The sequence below is a fragment of the Manacus candei genome, unplaced genomic scaffold (assembly GCF_025592945.1).
Source record: "Manacus candei isolate 608988 ecotype Guabito, Panama unplaced genomic scaffold, ASM2559294v1 h1tg000058l, whole genome shotgun sequence".
NCBI lineage: Eukaryota > Metazoa > Chordata > Aves > Passeriformes > Pipridae > Manacus > Manacus candei.
This window is the reverse complement of record NW_026138106.1, coordinates 523,351-545,227: the sequence shown is the minus strand read 5'-3', so window position 1 is coordinate 545,227 and position 21,877 is coordinate 523,351. Positions and strand designations below refer to the sequence as shown.

Below are 21,877 nucleotides of genomic sequence, written 5' to 3'. Positions count from 1 at the left end.
TCTGCCCCGTGTGTGGTGCACGTGGTGTGACCATCACCCTGCAAGGGAAGGAGAAAATGCCTTATTGTGGACACTGCTCACCCACCTCGCATGTGGCTGTAAGAGAAGTATTAGTTTTCTAGCTCTGATGTTCTGTCCTGCCATTTCTGAATGTCTCCATTTCCAAGTGACAATCCTCAATGACTGCTCTAGGCAGAGATGTTTTAGCAACAGATTTTTAGACCTAACTGAGTTGAAAATATATGCACAAGAGTCACTCTAAGATACCTTGTTTATATACTATTGTACATAAGATTCTTTTCTTTTTTTTTTTCTTTTTTTTTCTTTTTTTTTTTTTTTTTTTTTTGTGCAATAAAGTTTGTTTTGGCAGAATGGAGCCTGTGGTGATTCCTTAGAGGAACAACAACCAACCAACCAACAACTCCTTCCCAGAGCAGAGCTACACAAGAGCTTCCCCACTTCTTTAGCCAGAATCCCATTTGCATCCTTTAAGACTCCAGATAATTTTCCTCTTGCTGTGACATTTAGTTTCCAGTAGCAAGTGGCATTTCCACCCCCAGCCAGGGAGCAAATCCAGAGGTAAGCCAGCAGGAGTGAATCCTAGAAGATTTTCAAGGTAGACACTTTTTACAAAACCCTTTTATTTCAAGTCCACTGTCCCTGTGTTTCAGGTGATATGCAAAGAACCTCCCGAGGATTCTAGACAGGCACAGAACAGGGAGCAGTCAAGGAATTGCCTCCTTGGCTTCCTCTGGAGTGATTTCCTGAGAGTACAGCTCTGTAAAGAGAGCAGGGAGCCAGTACTGAGGTTCTTCTGGTGCCTGCTCATCCAGCCAGGCCATTCCTTCCTTCAGCAAGTGTTCCTGTGCAAACAGAGCAGAAACTGTGAGTGACACTTCACTGGCTCAGGGGGCATTCCCAGGAGAGCCCAACCCCACATTTATCCCAGGGAAGGGAGGGGGTAGAACTTGGGATGGGATAATTTTTACACAACTTGACCGGGAGAAATATAGTCCAGACATCTTCCTGTGTTGATGAGCTCACAAAATTGTACTGACTTCAAAGATTCCAAGAGGGCAGGGTTAGGTGGGATACTGGGAAGGAGGGTGGGGAGCCCCTGGCACAGGTTGCCCAGAGAAGCTGTGGCTGCCCCTGGATCCCTGGAAGTGTCCAAGGCCAGGCTGGATGGAACCTGGAGCACCTTGGGTTAGTGGAAGGTGTCCCATGGCACTGGATGGGCTTTGAGGTCCCTCCCACCCCAACCCCTGCCATGAAATCAATGAAGCCATGGGAATATCTGCAGCTTCTGGGATTCTGCTTTCCCCAGTCCGTGTTTACAGGGGGTGTGCTCTGCCTTTGGAATTCCAGCAGCTCAGGATCCCTGGGCATCCCTGGTGCTCATTCCCAGCCCAGGGTGTGCCCCAGGGCTGCAGGAACAGCCCCTCTGGCCCTGAGCTCCCCTGGCACACGAGGCCTCCACGTACCAGCACTTGCTTTGCACGTTCTGTCTCCCACTTCAGGCTGGACTTGATCTCACTGACTGTCACAAAGCCCTTTTTCTGGGGAAAAAAAAAGAGTTAAAACACTGTCAGCTTCGAGCCAAGACTTACATCCTTAGTTTAGCAGAGTGGGGACAGTTTTGCCTGCAGGCCTAACCCCAGTTCCCTGCCAGGGCAGCCCCAAGGGGTGTGTAAAGCTGGCCTGGTACCTCTGCCAGCTGCAGGACAACCGTGTGGTCCATGTTCAGCTCCGCTGGCACAGACTGGATCAGAAACGTTCCACCAACAGGGATAATCCCAAAGCCATTCCCCAAGACCTTCAGCTTCTTGATGGCCCGGAGGAGATCGTCCCTGAGGAGCAGAGGGCAGTTAGAGCCCCTCCAACTGCCCTCCAACTGTCAAATTTGGAGTCCCCAGACCAGTCACCCCCTTTTCTTCCCCAAATCCTGCTTGATCCCCCTTCCCTGTGACATGCAGACACTCACTGGCTGACATCCTGAGCAAACTTCCCTCTCCCCTTCAGCACTTGCTGGTGAAGTTCTTCCAGTGTTATCAGCCCTGGGAGGCAACAAGAGGGGACAGGAAAACATCACTCATGGCAACCAAACTACTGCAGAGAGAGCAGCCAGGGCTCCTTTGTGCTGTGCCAGAGCCCCCCAGTGCCTGTTCATTGTTCCCCTGGGAAGCCCTGGGGGGACAATGACCCAGCCTTGTTCCCAGGCAGCTGCTTCCTCCTCCCACAAAACGTGGGAGTTCCACTGGCTCTGCTTCAGCCCATCCCTGGCCTCAGATTGCCCCTTTGGAGTGAAGAACACCTACTGTCTTTTAATTAAGCACTTCTATCTGGTATTCCAACCTTCTGGACGTTGCTGGGATCCTTCAGAGCCAATCTCAGGCTCCAGGCAGGCTCATACTCCTTCAGGATTGCCACTGAGCCCTGCTCCTTTCCATGCTCCTGAGTTATGTTTTAGTTCCCTAGACAGGGGCAGAGCTGGTGATTTCTGGATCAATAGAGTGGTGGAGCCACAACAGGTTGTAGAAGCAGAACAAGGACAAAATGATCACCCCAGTGCTTGGTGAAATCTGAGAGACACAACCCATTTTCCACAGGGAAAAGTGCTCCTGGTTAGTGGTGTCTCCCAGGAAGCAGAGTGGGATCCTCACCTCCATTCCTGTGTTTCAGAGCCAAACAAACTTCAATGATCTGCACTCCCAGCTCGTAGTAAAAGTCTCCAACTCCCAACATCTCCGACCAGAATCCTTTACCAGCTGGGAAGGGAGAGAGGGAAAAGGGGTTGGAACACTGGGAAAAACATCCTTCTCATTGTGAAGCAGGCAGCTCACAAACCCCACTGGGAGGACTGGGATTTTTGTTATCTCCACCCCTTTTCCCCCCCCCAAAGGTGCATCCCAGCAATTCCCAAGCCCCAGGAATCAAAGCACCAGCAGTTTTCCTCAAGGACAAACTCTCCCCCAGCTCCACCACGAGCTGTTTGGGAAGAGTGAGATGAATCCTGTCCTTCAGCCCAGGGCCTGCTGCTCACATGCCAGGGGATCCACCCCGATGGTGGCACACATGTCCTGGAACTGCACCCGGAACTCGGGGTTCTTCCGGATCTCCTGCTTGTGTTTGCTGGCAAACTCCTCCAGGTTGGTCTTAAACATGTCCAGCTGCTTGGACATCTGCAGGGGAGTGGAGGAGAGCACTGAGAACTAACCAGGAGCAGAGAGCACTGGGGATAAGACGAGGCACTGGGCACTGGGCACGGAAAATGCCCTGGGCACGGAGGGAGAAGGGGGCGGGGAGACAAGCCCAGGGCAGGGGGGATCTCCCCAGGGCAGGGGGGCTCTCCCACCTGGGCCAGCTGGTCTTCGGCCAGGACCGTCCCTCGCTCCTTGTACTTGGCCTGCAGAGGGAGAACAGGGGGAGGGACACGGTGCTGAGGGTGGGCAGGGAGCTGTTCCTGAGGGATGGAGGAACCAGGAGGATACAGGGCCCAGGGGAGGCTCAGGGCACCCTGGTAGAGCAGGGATGGGGATGGGGGTGGCCCCACACAGGGCTGGGGGGGGCTGGACCCCCTCACATGGCCCCAGTGGAGCCTGGCAGAGCCCCCACCCGAGACTGGGGGTCCTGAACCTCCTCTCACAGTACCAGAAGAGCCTGGCAGCTCCTGACCCCCTCACGGGGCACCAGTGGACCCTGGCAGCTCCCCCTACCCCAAATTAGGGGCTCTGGCTGCTCCCCCCATCCCAAATGAGGGACTCTGGCTTACCCCAGAGTCCCTAGGGACTCTCCTTACCCCAACCCCAAATCAGGGGCTCTGGCTGCTCCCCCCACCCCGGACTGTGACCCCTGACCCCCCTCCCACGGCCCCGATGGACCCCGGCAGCCCCCCTTCCCCCGAACCAGGGCTCTGACAGCTCCCCCCATACCGGGGTCCCCGACCCCCCTCCCACAGTCCCGGTGTGTCTCGGTGCCCCCGCCCCGCTCCGCGCCTGTCCCGCCGCCCCCGGGCCCGACAGCCCCCTCGCCACCGCTGTGCCCCCGTCCCGTGTCCCGCCCTGACCTCGGCGAGTTTCCTCTTGGCGATCGCCCCCGCGCCCACCCCCCGCCGGTGCATGGCGGCCCCGCCGCGCCCGTGACGGCATCGCCCCGCGACAGTGACGTCACCGCAGCGCGACCCGTGACGTCACTGGGGAGGGACAGGACGGCACACGCCCCCAGACACACCCCCGGACACGCCCAGGACACGCCCCCGGACACACCCCCGGGGACCGGCGGGGCTGCGGGGGCTGCTCGGGGCGGGCGTGAGGGGGGCGATGGGGGCTCGGGGGGCTCGAGGGGGCTGAGCTGGGTCTGAGGGGCTCGGGGAGGGTCTGAGGTGGGGTCTGAGGGGCTCAGGGGGTGTCTGAGGGGCTCAGGTGGGCTCAGGGGGGCCCTGAGGGGCTCAAGGGGGGCTCTGAGGGGCTCAGGGGGTGTCTGAGGGGTTCAGGGGGGGCTCTGAGGGGCTCAGGGGGGCTCTGAGGGGCTCAGCTGTGTGTGGTTGCCCAGAGAAGCTGTGGCTGCCCCAGCCCTGGGAGTGCCCAAGGCCAGGCTGGACGGGGCTCGGAGCAGCCTGGGCTGTGGGAGGTGTCCCTGCCCGTGGATGAGCTTTAAGGTCCCTTCCAACCAAACCAATCCGTGATTCTGTGACATTTATTGAGCAATTCAGTGATATTTTATAGCCCATCCCCACATCAAGTGTCTCCAAATCTCATTTCAGCTCCAAATTAAAAACTCTTTGTTGCATGAATAAAACCACGTTCACAGAGCAGGGTGGGTGCAAGAAATCCTCCTCCTCTTCCTCCTCCTCCTCCTCCTCCTGGTGTGTCTGACAGGATGGAGAGGGAATTCCTGGGGAGAGCCCTGGAGTTATGCAGCTCTAACAAAGCAGAAATGGGAAAGAAAAGCGTCAATTCCTGTGGAACTGCACCTGATTTCTTCTGCTTCCTGTAGGAAACGAGGCATCATTTGCTCCCTTCTGAACCAGGCAGCCCCCTCTGCAGACCCATTCTGACAGCAAGATGTGTGTCCAAACTAGTACCTAACAGTAAATTTTGGGGGAAATCAGCGACTGGGCAGGGCAGAGAGCTGTAAAGAAGTGTTTTCCTGCAGGACTCAGCAGTGCCTTCTTCTCCCTGGGAGCTGCTGCCCCTCAGCTCCCGCTGGCTGGGATTGTCCATAGCCCAGAGCTGCCCCTTATTCCCAACCCACATTTATCCAGGGCCAGTTCAGCCCTTTTATCCCTGTGCCACCTTTTACCTTTGGCACCAACAGCTCTTTCCTCACCCTGTTTTCGGGGATGGTGCCTTTTTCTCTCCCATCCTATCCCTCCCCAGTCCCTCGAGCCTCCTCGTCCCTGCACCTTCTGCACCCCAATTCCTTGTGTTTCTCTCAGAATTCCCTTCCCAGGGACGTGAAATGCACGGGAAAAATATTTCCCATGAGTTGCCTGACCAACACCTCCCCTTTTTCCATTAAAAAGCAGGGAAAAGGCTTTCCTATCCCTCTTTCCCTGGGCAGGAATGGCTGGAAATTTGCCTTCCCCCACTTTTGTGGTGGGAATTGCCTGAAGATGCTTTTGCAGGACAAAATTCTGGCCAGAGCTGTAAAATCTCCACCAAATCACAGAATCCCAGGATGGTCTGGGCTGGGAGGGATCTTAAAGCTCCTCCACCTCCCACCATCCCAGGTTACTCCAAACCCCCTCCAGCCTGGCCTTGGGCACTTCCAGGGCTGGGGCAGCCAAGCTGTGCCATGTGAGCACTCTGGCTACCCAAAGAAACCCTGAATTCATGGACTGGGCGCTGCAGCAGGTATTTTTGGGACAAGGGATCCGTTGGGAATGTGGAAGAGCCACTCACGTGGCCCTGCAGGGCTCAGTCGCCATCAGCCACGTCAGGAACTCGCGGTTCAAAACGTCCCTCAGCCCTTCCGAGTCCTCCAGAGAAGTGAAGCTGCAAAAACATCCATGAGAAACACAGATGAGGGGCAAAAGCAAAGAACAAACCCTGTGCTGGGCATCCCTTTCTCCCAGTTCCCACAAGTTCACAGGGAGATTTTATCGGGATAACCCCCCAGAAAAGCTTTAACCCCGCGTTGACACGGGGACATCCCTTGATCTCGGAGGGTTTTGGCTGCTCAGCAGAGTCTCTCGGGCTCAGGGGAGGGGCAGGAACCACCCGGTGACCCCTCCCCGCGTCCCAAATCCTCCCCCAAAAGCGGCAGCGGCGCTCCCGGCTCCCAACAAAACATCTTTGTTTCCAGAGGGACTTTCCCCCGCCACTCGCACTTCTGTTTATAATTCAGGACATTAAGGAACGCGCCAAAATTTATTTTTTTAAAGATGAAACTAATCAAGCTGATTAATCTCGAGCATCAAAGCTTTCCCTTCCCCCTCCTCCCCCCCTGCCCCGGAACAGGTTGGACAAACATCTGTCGGGACCAGTTTGATCCTGCTTGGGAGCAGGGGTCAGACCGAGCGACCTCCCCCGATCCCTCAAAGCCCTCGTTCCTTTGATTTGGGATTTTCGGGACGGCTGGCAGCTCCGGGTGTCGGATTTTCCAAGTGCTTGGCCCCAGACACCCCTGTGAACCACAGCTCTGCTCCTTTCCCCCACCCTGCCGGCCCCAAACCCTCTTTTCTGACACCGTTTTCATGCAAAGGCTGCAAAAAAACCCAACAAACACCCCCAGATTCTTGTTCTGGGCGACTGTCCCGTGACTCCCTGTAGTTAAAAATCCCATTTTTTCCCCCAGAAAACACCAGGATTGTGCCTGAAAAAGTGGGCTGTGTGTTTCAAGTGCTTCTCCCCCCCCACCACCTTTCTTGCCACCATTTCGGGACTCATCAGCCTCATCCTGTTGGGTTTTATAAAACCCCTCCACGCTGAAGAAATTCCGTGTCCCCTCAGCCACTTATTGGTGGATTTTTTAAACACAGAAACTGCCCAAGAGCAGATTTTTTCCCCTCCAGGCTCGGGTTTAATTTGCTTTTTGAACATTTGTGGCACGAGCCAGGCTCAGGGAGGGGGGATGAGCCAGCCCAGTGCCAGGCTGTGGATCTGCTGACACAGCCCAGAGCTGCTGAGACCCACCAGCTCCGAGCCAGAGGGTTGGGAAAACACGGGATGAGCTGCAGGAGCACCCAGAGCTCCACCTGGGCTCCCTCACCTCGCCCAGAGGTACCTGTTTGCAGCCAGCTCATCCCCCGTCCTGCACTGGGATCATCACCACTGGCAGGTGATTAAATCTTTGAGAACGTTGGAGGAGGATTAAAAACATTGTTAATAACGTAATAGTGATGGTGTGCGTGTAACCATCAAGGTGATTACATCTTGGAAGTATTTTAAGATGATTACAGCTTAAAAAAAACCCCAAATAAAATCTGTGCCCTTTATGGGTTTGCTCGGATCAGGAATAAGCTGGGAAATTCCTCCTGGAATCTCTCCTGCCTGGTTTCATGTTTAGCTGGCAGATTTTTTTTTCCCTCTAAAAGCAGCAATAGAAGGACAAAAATAATTTGTTTTCTCTTTTTAAACGAACTCGATCAACACTCTGAGAGTGTGAACGAGGGGGGTTGGTTTTGTTTGTTTGGGTTTTTTTCTCCTTTGGGGCGATTTGATCAAATCAAAACATTTGGTAGAAATGTACCAGTTTCACCTCATTTTAACCGAGAAATTTGCTTTCCAGAGGGCTTTGTTTTGAGCAGGTCAAAGCCCTTCGTTTTTGCTTCTCCACCCCCTCGGGGTTGGGATGTTCGAGGGTGGATTTTTGCCCCAGCCCTGCCAAAAATCCCTGCTCTGACCTCTGACGAGCCTGTGCTGACATTTGCAGAACAAGACAACCCCAATCCTCCACGTAACGTTTTTCCTTTTGTATTTTGTGAGAAATTTCAAAATCAGGCTTTTTTTTTTTTTCCTTTCTTTCTTTGCTCTGCTCTTTTCCTCAGGAGATGGAGCAGCAAAATATGGAATTTCCTTTCCAGACCAAAATCCTCCCATTTCCCTGCGTGTCACCGTCATTCCCAAAGCTCTGAACACCCGGAGACCTCATCCCTCCCTGCATCCCGACTTTCCCTCTCTGCTCCCCGCCCTCACCTCTGGTTTCCCTTGGCTTTCAGAATCCAGGTGAGGAAATCTCTGGCTTCGTGGGTGCCCAGGTCCATCCTTTGCCCACCCGCAGCTGGTACCTGGGGCTCGGCTTCCCTCCTGTACTGCTCCGCGATGTTGCTGCGGAGTCCGAACGGGAACAAATCAGCCCGAAATGCCACAAGAGGGTGCCAAAATGTCGCTTTTCCACAAATCCCGGCTCCCTCCCACCCCGGCTGCCAGGCGGGTTTGGGCAGGGAGGGAGACAGCGGCAGATCAGAGACGTTCCTGCCGCTCCGGAGGGACAAAAAGAAAACCAACCGCCCGGAGAATCCGAGGAAAGCATCCTCGGCCCCGCGCTCTCCAGCCGGAATTTGGGATGCGGGAGCACTGCAGGTCCGAGCACTTACTCGCTTTTCTTCTCCCTCCTGGCCAGCAGCCACTCCACGAAGTTCTTCTTGAGCATGTTGTCCATGGTGCGGCTGTAATCGCTCGCCAGGGTGGCCTCGGAGTAGCGTCTCTGCAGCGCTCGGGCAGCGGGAACCCTCAGGCTGGCACTGGGAGGAGAGCCCGGGGACAGGCACAGTGAGTCCTGCTCTGGGGGCACAGGGAGTTCTGCTCTGGGGGCACAGGGAGTGAGTCCTGCTCTGGGGGCACAGGGAGTTCTGCTCTGGGGGCACAGGGAGTGAGTCCTGCTCTGGGGGCACAGGGAGTCCTGCTCTGGGCACAGGGAGTGAGTTCTGCTCTGGGGGCACAGGGAGTCCTGCTCTGGGGGCACAGGGAGTTCTGCTCTGGGCACACAGTGAGTCCCTCTCTGGGCACACAGTAAGTCCTGTTCTGGGTACACAGGGAGTGAGTCCTGCTCTGGGCACACAGGGAGTGAGTCCTGCTCTGGGCACACAGGGAGTGAGTCCTGCTCTGGGCACACAGGGAGTGAGTTCTGCTCTGGGCAAAGGTGCTCCCGGGGCGGGCTCGGGGTTGGGTCACACACTCCCCCTGATCCCCGAGGGTTTGGGGGGCACTTTTACCCTCTCCCCTGGTCCAGGTGGCCGTTCCCGCCCCTCATCCATTTTCCATCCAGTTCCAGCTGGGATTTGACAGCTCAGCTCAGCTCAGCTCAGGAGAACACTGCTCAGCTCAGCTCAGGAGCTCTGGGTGTTTGCTGCTGCTCTGGAATCAGGGTGGATTTCCCGATTCACTCGCCCCTGAGCTGAGGCACCGGTTGTGCTCGGGATCCCTCCTCCCCTCCAGCGGGAAAGTTCCCCCCTGCCCTCGAGGGGCTCCGAGGGAACGGCAGGAGACAGGGATGACCTCGAGACCAGCACGGACAGAGCTGCTGGCCAGCGAGTTAGCAAAGGATTTCAGGGCTGATCCCTTTTAGAGCCGTTCTCTGGGATTGCAGCAATTCCTGCTGCTCTAAAAAGGAGTTTTTTAGGTCTAACAAGGAGGTTTTTTAGATCTTTTCGGGTGATAGTTGGAAATCTTCTATCAGGAGTCAGGGAAAGGGAGGGAAAGTCTTTGCTGTCTACCTGCTTTATGTACCTGGTCACGACTTCAGAAGCTTCCAAGAACTGGGTGCCCTCTGGCCCCACTCATGGGAGGTGATTACATCTTGTTCTTGTTCTCAGACAACCTTTCTCTCCCTGGTTGACTTCCAGCTTGTTCCTCCCAACCCACAGCCATGGAGTTTGTAGGGAAAACATGGGAGTTCCTGGCTCTGGCTCAAAGGCTCAGGGCTTCAGTTTGATCTCCCCCTTATCTGTTGCTCATCTCTGTACCCTGGATGTCTCTGATCCCAGATCCAGGGCTTGTGTTCTCACCTACTCACCAAGATGCCAATGGAAAGAGTCCATTTGCCTCCAGAGGAGCTGGAAAAGGCTCAAAACACACCAGGAGCTTTCCAAACCCCCTGGAGAGTGTTACTCACCCCGAGACATTCTCTTCCATCAAAACAAAGCCCAGGGAGGCGACGAGCAGAGAGAGAACCTTGAAGGACTTGAAGGACATTTTCCTGGCGGGTTTCTCCGTCCCAGAGCAGAGGGAAATCCCGGTGTCCAGCCCCTGCAACACACACGAGGGACAGGGATGGGGGTGACTGAGCACATGCCTGTGCTTGTAAACGTGTCCCCTCAGCCTTTGAGCTTCCAGCAGCCTCCTCCAGGCTCCTCCAGGCTCCTCCAGGCTCCTCCAGCCTCCTCCAGCCCCCCAACCCCTCTCCTGCCCTTCCCAGCCCACTCCCTCTCTCCCTGCCTCTGCTCCTTCCCGCCGTGGTGCCTTTGAGCGTCGCTCCCCTAAATTTTATTGTGCCCATGAAATGCCCGGTGGGTGGCACATTCCCGGGGGAAGGGCTTTGTCCTGCCCCGTGTTTCCAAGCTGACCCCATGGGTACCTCACCGTGCTCTCGGGGGCGGCTCAGCCTCCAGCCCGGGAATGGGAACGGCCCTTGGATCGGGGAATTCTGCAGCAAGGACACCCTGCTCGTCCCACCCGCCCTCCCAGGGCTCTGGGAGCCTGATCTGATCCCTGGGGAGGGTTCTGTTAGGATGGATAATGCCTCATGTAGGGACTGAGCATCAGTTCTGAAAAACACCCCCCGGGCAGTGACAGGAGCAGACTCCAAGATTTATTGGTTTCAAGCTGCTCCTTGTCCTCGTGTCCACAGTCCCACAGCCCTCGGACATCTGAGCTCCTTTAATTGCTATTCCAGCCCTGCCAGTTCCACACAAAACCGGGTTTGGTCCCGGCTCGGGGGTGGTTTGGTTGTCCCTCACCTCACCTTTGTTGTATTTATTTATGGAGAAGAGGAGCTGCTGTTAACGGGGATAAGGACACCGGGAAAGGTCGGGAGCAGAACTCCCGTCTCCCACCCCTCACTAATTCAGTCACACACGACAGAACTTTGTTCCTCTGGGTAGTTATTTGTTCTCTTCCAGCAGCCCAATTACGGTTTTGGAGAGAACAAGAATTTGCAAGTTTGGATGTTGTTGTTCTAATTTTGGCATTTGTGCTTTTGGTTTTTTTTTTATCTCTGGAAAAATCGGGACATTTTTACAAATGTTTTCAGCCCTTCCTATTAAGTGAGAAAAACACTAAAGGAGTTACATTATCTTGGATACATCGGGTTCCTCTCCAAAGCAAGGTGTAACACTCTAAACACCGGCAACCCCCCCTGATTTCTTAGAGCCAAAGAAACAGAAGAGAAGTAGTTATTGAGTAGCAAACACCGACCCAGAGCAGAAGTAAATTTGGTTACACAAAAAGCTGAGGGGTATTTTTATAAGAGCAGGGGGGAAAAAATTCATGATTAAATAACTGACATTTCCCCTCTTATTTTTCTTTTCATTTCACATCTCGGGGATACAACTGAGGGTGTAACGATGGACCCGAAAATATCGAAGTTGTGCCAGAACAGGGCAGTTATTTGTGGAACCAGGAGAGGGAAGGTGTGGTAGCCCTGATTTTGGGGAAGGGCAGAGCTCCTTCCCTGCAGGATTTACCCAAACATTTCCATGAACTGCTGGAAAACCGTTTGGGGTGAATCTGTGGACACCCCCTGGAGCAGCCGAGCTCTGCTCGCCCTGCCTGGTGCCAGTTCCCCGGGATCCCTGCCCTGCTTTGACCCCAGCATTTCCTTTCTCCCCAAAAGAGGGGGATCTTTACAACCCCCAGGTCTCCCAGTCCCCTGTGTGAAACCACCTGCTGTGGGAAAAGCATCACCCCTGATTTAGCCAGAGCTGGGAGGTCCCCACAGCGACCCCAAAGCGATTCTTTCTCCCTTTTCCCTGCTCAGGCACAACCCCAACCTGTTATTTGCCATTTTCTCCCCTGAAAGAACCGTTTCCCTTTGCAGCCCAGCGCATCCAAAGAGAGGCAGACATGGAATTCCTTACCTTTCTCCCTCCGTGGAGCTCCCAGAGGATTCCAGGTGCCGAGGAGAGCCTTTGGGGTGTTTATGTACCCTCAGCTGTGCAGGACCAAACCCACTTCCAGGGGGTAAACAGGAAATCCAGCCCCTCATCAGAGCAATTCCGACCCACTTAGAGCTGCTTCATTGGGTCCATTGACCTCCAGAGCAGGGAAATAACCTTTTAAAATATGTTTACATTAATGGCAATTAAACCATTACGTCTCACAACCCAGTTATATCACAAAATCAGCACTGGGAGCATAATGCACTGCTTTTAATTCCACGTAGCAACTCCTTCCATGGCAAAACCTCCCTTAATTTCCATCTTTTGCCACAGAGAAATCCAACCTGCTGCTTCTTTTTCTCACAGGAGGGAAGACTTTGCTGAAATCATTGGGTCCCACCATGGTTATTTTTGTCACCATCAAGCCCAGGGGTCTGAAACTCCCCAAATCCAACATCTGCTCCCCAAAATGTGAGCTCCAAGAGGGGAACACTTGGGATGGAGAGTGGCAGGGAGGAAAGCAGTAGGAACTGGTGATGGGGTGGAGGGTGGTGGGTGAGGAGGAGCAGCCAGACCTGACCCCCAGGGGGTTTTCCTGCCTGGAAAATGATGGAGCTTCCCGGGGGATCCCCAGCTGTGGGGACACGGGTCAGCAGGGCCACCGGTCAGCAGGGCCACCACCCCCCCCTGCCCCTGCACAGCTGGATCCAGGGCAGCAGCTGCTCTGCAGATGTGGGTTGTGCCAGCGGAGCACGGGGGGGAAATCCACTTCCAGCAGCTCTGCTGGGATTCCCTGCCCAGGGAAATGGTATCCCGGGGTCAGAGCTGAGGAGACAGTCCGGGGGCAGACCTGCCTCGCTCCCCCTGGAGCTCTCTGGGAGGGCTGGACCCATCTTAGCACGTGAGGTGAGTCCTGGCTTGGGATTGTCACCAGGTGTGTCCCTGCTGCTGTGGGATCCCATCCCATCCTGCTGGTGAAGGAGCAGGGCAGGATTCCTCGGGTTTGCTCCAGCCTGACCCCCAATCCCAGCTCTGCTCCCACAGCCAGCAGTGCCCGTGGCTGCCTGTGCTGGCTCCCAGAGCACATCCCCAGCCCCAGCCCCGCTCCTGGAGCAGCCCAAACTTTTGGAGGAGGTTATCCAAGTTACAACCTTCCCCTCGGGTCTGCCAGCCTTGTTTTCTCGGAGCTGCTGGGAGCGTTCACCCCGCGCGCCCGGAGGAGGAGGAGGAGGGATGTGTGGATCCTCCCAGGTTTGTGCTGGCTCAGCTGCACCAGGGATTTGGGTGGGAAAGAAGGGTTTCTGCTTGACAGGCTGAGCAAGAAGCAATTCCTCAGTGGAACTGCACTAATAGTGGCAAAACAAGTGTTGGTGGCTTCGGTGTGGGAGAGGTTTTGTGGAGACACAACCCCGGTGGATCTTGTCCCGAAATCCAATGGGATGAAGTCCGTGTCTCCACATAAACTCTACCCACTTTCCACTTCCCTTCTGAAAAGTGAGGGGTTTATCTCTTTTGGGACAGAATATCAGACAGAGACTGGTTTCACCCACTGTATTCCTGCCCTGGGAGAGCTGGGAATGGTCCCCACGTGGCTCTCCCAGCGCTGGCAGAGCCCAGCTCCCCCTGCCCCACAGCTACACAGCTCCCAGCCTCTCCAGCACAACTCCTGCACCAGTATTGCACCCAGATAAAGGCTCAGAAGGATGTTATTAGTGTAGATTAAGAGTCCAGAGCTATTAGGGAGTAATTACTACTTTCACAGCAACTACTTAACCCGTGGCTTAGTCCTTCAGCCACCAGACACGAGCCAGGGGCTGCAAAAGCTTTTCATCCAGGCAGGGACGTCGTGCCTGCAATAAATGGTGCCCTGGAATAGCTACAAGTGACCAATTTGCACTCCTGGCACAATTGCTAATCAATAAAATGGATTACCCTGATATCTTTATTATATGTGTTCCGGGTCCTTCCCTCCCAGCCAACCCCTGTATCTGGTTTCTCCGAAGTGCAGCCTGTTTGTTTGCCCCTCATGAAGTGCCTCTGCCGGGTATAAAGCCAACAGGGTGAAATAAATATCCAGCAGCATTAAATGCTGACCTGGGGCAGCAGCTCCACCCCGAGCAGGAGCTCCAGAGCTTTTGATTTCAGACAAAAAAACCCCCAGGCAGGCGGAATTTGGTTCCAAAGGCAGGTGTGTGTGTGATTTCCAGGGCTGGATGTCTCAGTGCTGAACCTCCCCGTGCCCCTCCAGCCCTGGGACGTGCAGGGGTGACAAGTGCTGCCCTCAGAATCCGTGTCCCCGCTGCTTCCCCGGGATAACCAGGGGTTCTCCTGATGGATGATCCAACCCCTGCTCTCCTCCAGCCTCAGCCCATCCCAGCCACAGCAGCACAACCCTCCTGGCACTGGCTGTGCTCTGCTGCCTTCCCACGTCATTCCCGAGCTTCGGCTGGATCCAGGTGGGACAGGGACACTTTGGTGTCCCCCAGCTGTGGGATTTGTCTCCCTGCCAGTTACCCAGGAGAGCTGGGGCTGCTCCATCCCCCCCCTGAGCCAGCCTTGCTCTCCTCCCCACCACACCTGGCTGGGGGAGCCGGTGCTTCAGGAATCTGGGACTGTGCTGGGAAGAGCTCAGCTGTGTCCCGGGAAGGGTCCTTCTGCCCCGCCCTGAGACACCGACACAAAACATCCCAAGGGCAGCTTGGACTGCAGAGAATTCCAAGTGTTGGAAATCTCTGTGACCGTGGAAAACGGGGCTGGAGTGACCTGAGGGGCTCATCCATTCCCTTCCCTGCTCCCAGACAACCTCAGCTCTGCTTCCATCTCTGAAGGGACGGAGCTGACCCACTCCCCAGAGTTTTCTGGAAAGGGAATGCCGTGACCTTCCCCAGAGGTTCCAGAGTTCAGCTCTCACATCCCTCCTCCAATGGCACCTCTCTCCCATTCCCAGTGGATGTGCTGGGCAGGATTTTCCCTTTCCCTCTGGAACAGAGAGAGCTCTTCAGCTGCTGCTTTCCCTGGCACTGCTGGGGGCACCTCAGCTCTGCCCGGGAGCTTTGGGCTGATCCAACATTCCCGTTGTATCCAGCCCCTCCAGTCCCAGGGAGAGAGAAAGGAGGGAATTTTAAGCTTTTCTCCCTGGAATCACAGAGACTGGAGTATCATTCCAGCTCCTGATCCAGCACTGATTCCGTTCTGATCTTTGCTGCTGTCGGAGCTCAGGGGCTCCAAGCTTTCCCTGGGAGCTCTTCCCTCTCCCTAAAATCCCAGGACCGTCTCACAGAGGAGGAAACTCGTCATGTTTTGTTCTCACTTTCCCTGTTACACCTTTCCAGAGCAGAAATCCCAAACATGAGGTTGTTTCCCTCAGACCCTGATCCCACAGCCCGTGCCCAGCTCTCCCCTCCCTTCCCAGGGCTCCGTCGGGGCTCCCGTGTGGAATCTTGTGGCTCTCACACGGCAAAGGGAAGGGAATGATCCCGAGTGCCAGGACTCTGCCAGGGAAAAGCAACACAGAGAGAGCAGCTCTGGCTCCAGTTGAAGGCAGGGAGGGTTTGCCCAGCTCCTCATCCCATTCCCTGTGCTCATCCCATTCCCTGTGCTCATCCCAGCCCAGTATTCCCACTGAGCTGCGCTGGGGACACAAGTGATGCCCGGAGGGATTTCCAGGGATCTTTGGAGCTCCAGGCAGCACTTCCACCACTTCATCCTCCCTCCTGGGTTCAGACCTGCTTCCCCCTCCGGTGCTGGTGGGAATGGAACAGGTTTTTTCCCGATGGCAACACCCCAGACATGTTTTTAAATGCCAGTCCATCCTTTTTAACTCCAAACAATCCCGAGGGCCTTTTAAAGCTCCAGTGGTTGTTCTCCAGGAATTCAGCTCACTGGGGTGGATGTCTCGGAGCCTTCCTGGTTTCCAGTCCTTTGGGGAGGAAAAAAAAACCCCACAACAACTAAAAATGGGAACCAGAAAACATTGGGAATATGAAATTCCCCTCGCTGCACACTCTGCTTGTTTGGTTTTCCCCAAATCTTTGTTGTTCCCCCGGGATCAGGGACCTGCAGGAACAGAAACACACACCCGGTGCCCACCTGCCTTTGGAGCTGAATTCCACCCCTCTGGGGCTTTTTGTTTGAAACATCCACAGGGGGAAGGTTTATTTGGACCATGGGGCTGCGTCCAAAGGTCCCACAACCACAACTTCCAGCTCTGCTGTCGCTGCTTCCAGAGGCTGGAGAGACGATCCAGGTTTGCTCCAGCACTAAAACCACCTGTGCTCTGCGGGCTTCACCTCGTGGCAGCTGTTTGAGTGGGGGAAAACATCCTTTCTTGTGCCTGGGAGCAGAGGCAGAGGCAGAGCCGAGCAGCTGGAGGGGCAGGAGCTGCAGGGAACAATCAGCTCCTGCTCCATCCCGAGCTGCAGCAGCCCAAGTGGCTGGGTCAGTAACCTGGAATTATTTCCATCTCGTGCCCTTTCTGCTCTCCAACGTCCCTTTTCTGGCAGCACCAGGGGTTTGGGTCAAGGTTGGCATTGTGAAGTGACCTACGTGTTTTTTAAGGTGACCCACAACAGAAAGTGCTGCTGTGGAGTTTCCCACCCCCCCCCCGGGACACACTTGTTTTGGGTAGGGAGAATTAGGGAGAAAGGCAGTGGAAGGAGTGGCTGAGCTTTCCCTCACCTCCTGCTCTGGGGAGCTGGAGAAGTGGAGGGATGGAAGCAGAACCCGCCGCTCTCGGGGGGATTTAAGCTCGGGATTGTAGGGCCCCCAAATTCCTCCTTGGTGAGCACAGACCTGAGATAAACCCATTTATTCCCAGCTGAAGGGACTCTGGTAAAAACACCCCCATCAGCTGGGAGGAAAACGTTTAATCTGGGCTCTGGAAGTGCTGCAAATGTTTGGAGGGGGGTTCAAAGGAGCGGCTCCGACTGGAAACAAGGTCAGGGGGAGTTCAGCAACGGCAGGATCCATCCCCCACGAGGCTTCCCCAGCTCTGCTGCTTCAGTTTATCGTCCCACCAAGACCAAACCTTTCCCCCCTCTGCCCCAGCCATCTGTAGGAGAAATGGCAGCTCCAGCTGCTCCTGGGGGGGGGGTTGAGGAGGAAAAACCAAACTGACAGGTTTGGAAAGGTCCTTCCTGAGCAGCAGTGGCATCTTCATCTGAGGGGGAAATTCAGAATGGGAGGGATTATCTCAACAACAACTTTTCAGGGCTCCTCCTGATAAGGAATTTCCTTTCCTCACGTTCAGACTTTACCACTCACACAAAGAAAACCACTGGAAAACCACTGGAAAACAACCCCCACCCTCCCCATTTCCATTGTGTGCGGAGGGGGGGGGGGGGGAATAAACGTGTTCCAAGCAGCTTTGTTTGGTTGCAGTTTGAACATTTCTCTGCGTGTTCCCAACCCCCCCACCGGGGAATTGGTGCTCCAGGAGGTCTGGGAGCAGGTCTGGGAGCAGGTCTGGGAGCAGGTCTGGGAGGCAGCCCCAGCCCCGGAGCTGGGGGGGCTCAGCTCCCTGCCCTGCCCTGCCCTGGTGGGACCCAGAGCGGAAAAGCAGCGGCTGGAGAGGAGAAGCCAAGGGTGGCTGGGCTGTGGTTTTCTGTTGGGTTTGCCTGGAAGGGGTTCCAGGTTTTTGGGGGCAGCAGTGGGGGGTTTCTGGGGTGGGAGCTGGCTGTGGAGGCAGAGCTGAGGGCAGTGTTTGCTTTGTTTTCCAGCGGAGCACTGAAATGTTTGGGGAAGGGGCAGCTCCTGAGCCAGTTCCAGGTTTAACCATTTCCACCTTCCCTCCTCCTGCTCGACTTCCCAGCCCTCGGGGAGCCAAAGGGCTCTTCCCGTGGCTCAGCCCCTTCCCCGGGGCTGGGGATGCTCCAGAGCTCCAGCAGGACAGCATTCCAGCGCCAGGGGGATGTTCCAGAGCCAGGGAGAACCAGGAGACTCCCAAGGATCCACCTCGAGCCCTAATTTTGTTTTAAAGCAAACCCAGGTGAGTTTTGCCCCTTGACAGATTTATCAACTCGGGGTTTGACAAACTGGATCTCGGATCTGAGCTGCTTTTTCCAGTCAGGAATATTTTCCACGTCGTAAAAACCGAACAAAAGGTGGTTTAAACTGGGATTCCACTTAAGGAAAGGGAAATATTTCCCAACTGTGACCCTGACTCTTTTTACCCTGTTGAGTTCTCACCTGTGTTTTTAAGGACAGCTTTGCTGCATATTCAGATTATTTCTGCTTGTTGAGGTTTGATTGAAACAGGTTCTGTGCGAAGAAAATCCTTATTTTTGTTTTCCCTTGTGACCTGGGTATTTTACTGAAAACTTTCAGCCCTTATTTATTGGGAAACAATTAATAAATATTTTCAAATTTCCAGAAATGAAGATTTTTTTACCCCAAAGTTTCTGAGGTTTCTGAGTGCATCTTTAATATTGTCCAAATTAAAACCTGGGGGTATCACCAGAGAGTAAAAAATAATCACCTCCTCCCCCTCAAAAAAAATCAAATTAAAGAAAGATTTAAGTGATGACTGGGAGAAAAATAAGAGAATATAATCTGTTCTTGTTTGCAGCTAATCTGTCATAAAAAAATAGTTTCTGTCTTAGATATATTTTTAGATAAATTCTGCCTCAACCACACTTCAGCAGCCTGCAGGGATTACAGATTTTTGTATCAAATCCCCATTTTGGGGAAATCTCAGCTTCACTTTTCACCACCCAGTTTCAACCTTCCCCCTCAAGAAATTCCCCCCAACTCCCAAGTGGCAACAAACCCCTCTCTGAACCTGCAGATAAATTGTGAGAACCCATCAGGACCATTTCTGGCTGACTCAGAGATTTCAACCTCTTTAAAAAAAAATAAATAAATCCCACTTTCCCCCAAATCGGTTCTGATGTGTTGAGCCGTCAGCAGCTTTGTGCTGGTGGGAGAACGGGGCACTCAAACCTCAGCACGTTTCTGAACCCACGCAAAAATCAACTTTTCCGGGGGGTTTTAACCCCTAAACCCCCCAAGCCCGCCCGGAGAAGCTGCAGGGGGAGGAAAAGGCCCCGGGGGGCTCTCCCGGTGACAGTGCCCGGGGGCAAACTTGTTGCTCAGGCTCCAGAAATCCCCCTGGAATTCTGTTGCAGTGGCTGGAAGGGTTGGGATCGGCCAGGAGGGAAGCGTTTCCTTTGGGATGGGGAGGGGGGAGCGGGGCAGGGGCACTCCGGGGGGGGGGTCGGGGGCAGCCCCCGAGCCCCAGCGCTGCCCCCTCGGCAGATCAATGATTTGGCCCCCGCCGTTTGCATTCCCTGAATGCCTCCCATCTGCAATCTGGAATGCTGGCCAGGGGCAGGGGGGGACTGATCGCCCTGCTCGGCTCTCGGCTAAATTGAAGACTTCCCTCTTTGTTTGCACTTTTTTTCCCCCCCCTTTTTTTTTTTCCCTTTTTTTTTTTTTTGTTGTTGTTTCCTTCGTTTCATCCCCGCCCGGGGTTGTGTCACATGGGGAAGGTACCGAGCAAACCAATAAAAGCAACAACAAAAGATTCCTGCTCGGGGTTAGGGATGGATCCGAAGCAGAGAGGGGATCATTTATTTCAGCTCTGGGTTTTTTTTGGGAGGGGGGGCACAGCAGGAAGGTCCCTGCTCAGGTTTTCACTCAGGGAGGGCTTGGAAAACGCACTTTTCTGAGCTGCAGGAAATTCATTTCTCCACTTTCGTCGTTCTCCTCTTTTCACCTGCGAGTTTGGAGCTTGGGTTACACCCTGGAAGCCTCGGGAACACGCCCGTGGAAGCAGCAGAGCCCCTGCAAAGGCTGAGCCGCTTTGGTACCTCCAGGACAGCCGAGCAGCTGGAAGGGATGGAAAGGATGGGAACCAAACTTTCCCTGGTGAGCAGCAGCCACGGGCTTTGAAGGCAAAAATCCCGGGATCAGAGAACGAGCCGGCTACAGGAGGGAAAGCTGAAGGCTTTTTTTCTGCTTTAAATAACCATTTCCCAGGATTTTTATCATTCCTTTTGATGAGTTTCCGAGGAGGGGGCTGGAGCACAGAGCACACACACACACACACAGCTTGGGTTTTTTTTTTTCCTCCAGGTTTTCCAACACTTCGGATCCGCGAGTCCCATCAAATTTATTTACTAACAAATTCCCCACGTGGCTCTTCCTCGAAAATAAAAAATAGATAAATAAAAAAAACCGAAACCCATGCAAATAAATAAATATTTGGCCGAGAATAAAAACAAGAAACTGCCCCAGGAACCCGGCACATCCCATCTGCGCCGCACCGAGGGAACGACCGGACCTGTGGGGTGTGCGGGGGGTCGCGGCCGCCCCCCCTTCCCCCCGAGAGCCGCCCGGATGCGGGGGGGGGCGCGGACCCGACTGGTCCCTCCGCGGGCAAAAAAAAAATTAAAAAAAAATAAAAAATTAAAAATAATCGTCTCTTTGGGAATTTTAAAAAACGTTGGACAATTTTTTCGGTGGCGGGCCGGGGGAGGGGGCGAGCGGAGCCCGCGGGCGGCTGCGAGTTTTCCTCGTTAAGAGTTAATTGCGGCGCGGAGGGGCCGCTCCTGCCTCTACTTGCAGCGCGGAGGGAGGGGAGGAGGGTGTGGGGGGAGCCGCGGCCGCCCCCGGCCCTTCCCCGGCCCTTCCCCGGCCCGTAGCATCCCGGCCCGGACCCCCGGGGACAGCGGGGACCCTCCGGACCCTCCGGACCCCCGGGGACCCTCCGGCCGCCCCGTCGGGGTGGGGGGAAGGCGGGGGGGGGCGGGCGATGGTGGCAGGGGGGGATCGCTGCTATTTTCGACCCATCGCGAGCCTAAAAATAAAAGTCTCCAGAAAAGGCAGGCGGGGAGGGAAAGAAAAAAGGGGGTGGGGTGGGGTGGGATGGAGGGAGTGGGGGGCAGCGCTGCTACGACCCCGTCGGGGAAGGAGCCGACCCTCCTCCAGCGCGGGGCCCTTTTGTCCGGGAGGAGCCCCCCGCCCCCTCCGGCCCGGGGGCTGCACACGAGGGGCTTAAAACAATGCCGGGGACGATCCCCCCTCCCCGGGCCGGGGGGGTCCCGCAGCCGCCCCGCCGGGCCGGGCCGACCCCCGGGGAAGGGAGGGGGGGCCGGGCGGGCCCTTCCCCACCCCGACCCCCCCCCCGGCTCCCCCGTCCCCGATCCCCTGGCGCCAGGGGACCTCCCGGCCCCTTTGATGCCGAAGTTTTTTACACCCAGAAAAATCCCATTGAGGCACCGGGGGAAAGGGGGTGGGGGAGGGGCGCGGTGGGGGGAGGGGCGCGGTGGGGGCGGGGGGCTGCAGCAGATGGGAAAGTGCCTCCGACGGGACGGGGCCGGGCGGGGGGGGGAAGCCCCGGGCGGGCCGGGGGGGGACGCGCCCCCCGCTCGGGGAAAGGGCAGGGAGGCGCGGGGGGGGGGGCGTGCGAGGAGGTAAATAACGTAGTATTTAAATTAAAATAAATAAATAAGTGGCGGCCGCCCCCTCCCCCCCGGCCCCTCCCCCCGGGGGCCGGGCCCTCCCGCATCACCACGTGGCTTCCTCCGGCAAACATTTTCACTCATTTTCCAGGTCGGTTTTATTTAGAGGCGGTGCCCCGGCTGCCGAGAGGCGTCCGGTGACACTCCAGTGCCACCCCGCCGACTTGGGGGCCCCCGCAGCCGGCGCCACCGCCCTGCCCGCCGCCGCCACCCGCCGGAGCCGCCCCCTCCCCTGGAACCCCCTCCTCCTTCTCCTCCTCCTCCTCCTCCTCCTCCTCCTCCTCCTCCTCCTCCTCCTCCTCCTCCTCCAGCGGCCGCCGCCCCCTCCCCAACGGCACAAAAATCCACTCCGAGGAAAAAGAGAAAAAAAAAAAAA

The 21,877-nt window shown here is 55.6% G+C and overlaps 2 protein-coding genes and 1 long non-coding RNA gene across 3 annotated transcripts; 1 reads left to right on the top strand and 2 right to left on the bottom strand.

Annotated features, from left to right (window-relative positions):
* Positions 1-608: 608 nt before the first annotated feature.
* SNF8 (SNF8 subunit of ESCRT-II) lies at positions 609-4,145 on the bottom strand. The gene is made up of 8 exons (XM_051803629.1): positions 4,067-4,145; positions 3,356-3,406; positions 3,044-3,182; positions 2,664-2,768; positions 1,985-2,057; positions 1,709-1,850; positions 1,485-1,559; positions 609-863 (listed from the first exon to the last, which is right to left on the bottom strand). Exons 1-8 carry the CDS (start codon positions 4,118-4,120, stop codon positions 726-728), a joined length of 777 nt encoding a protein of 258 aa, XP_051659589.1. The 5' UTR covers positions 4,121-4,145; the 3' UTR covers positions 609-725.
* Positions 805-2,712, top strand: LOC127478251 (uncharacterized). Its single transcript, XR_007907147.1, has 2 exons — positions 805-885; positions 2,610-2,712. It is a non-coding gene; the product is annotated as an uncharacterized LOC127478251 (long non-coding RNA).
* A 538-nt stretch (positions 4,146-4,683) lies between the features above and the next one.
* On the bottom strand, positions 4,684-12,044 carry GIP (gastric inhibitory polypeptide). Its single transcript, XM_051803631.1, has 6 exons — positions 12,020-12,044; positions 10,057-10,190; positions 8,540-8,686; positions 8,139-8,270; positions 5,904-5,996; positions 4,684-4,921 (listed from the first exon to the last, which is right to left on the bottom strand). Exons 2-6 carry the CDS (start codon positions 10,134-10,136, stop codon positions 4,912-4,914), a joined length of 462 nt encoding a protein of 153 aa, XP_051659591.1. The 5' UTR covers positions 10,137-10,190; positions 12,020-12,044; the 3' UTR covers positions 4,684-4,911.
* Positions 12,045-21,877: the final 9,833 nt, after the last annotated feature.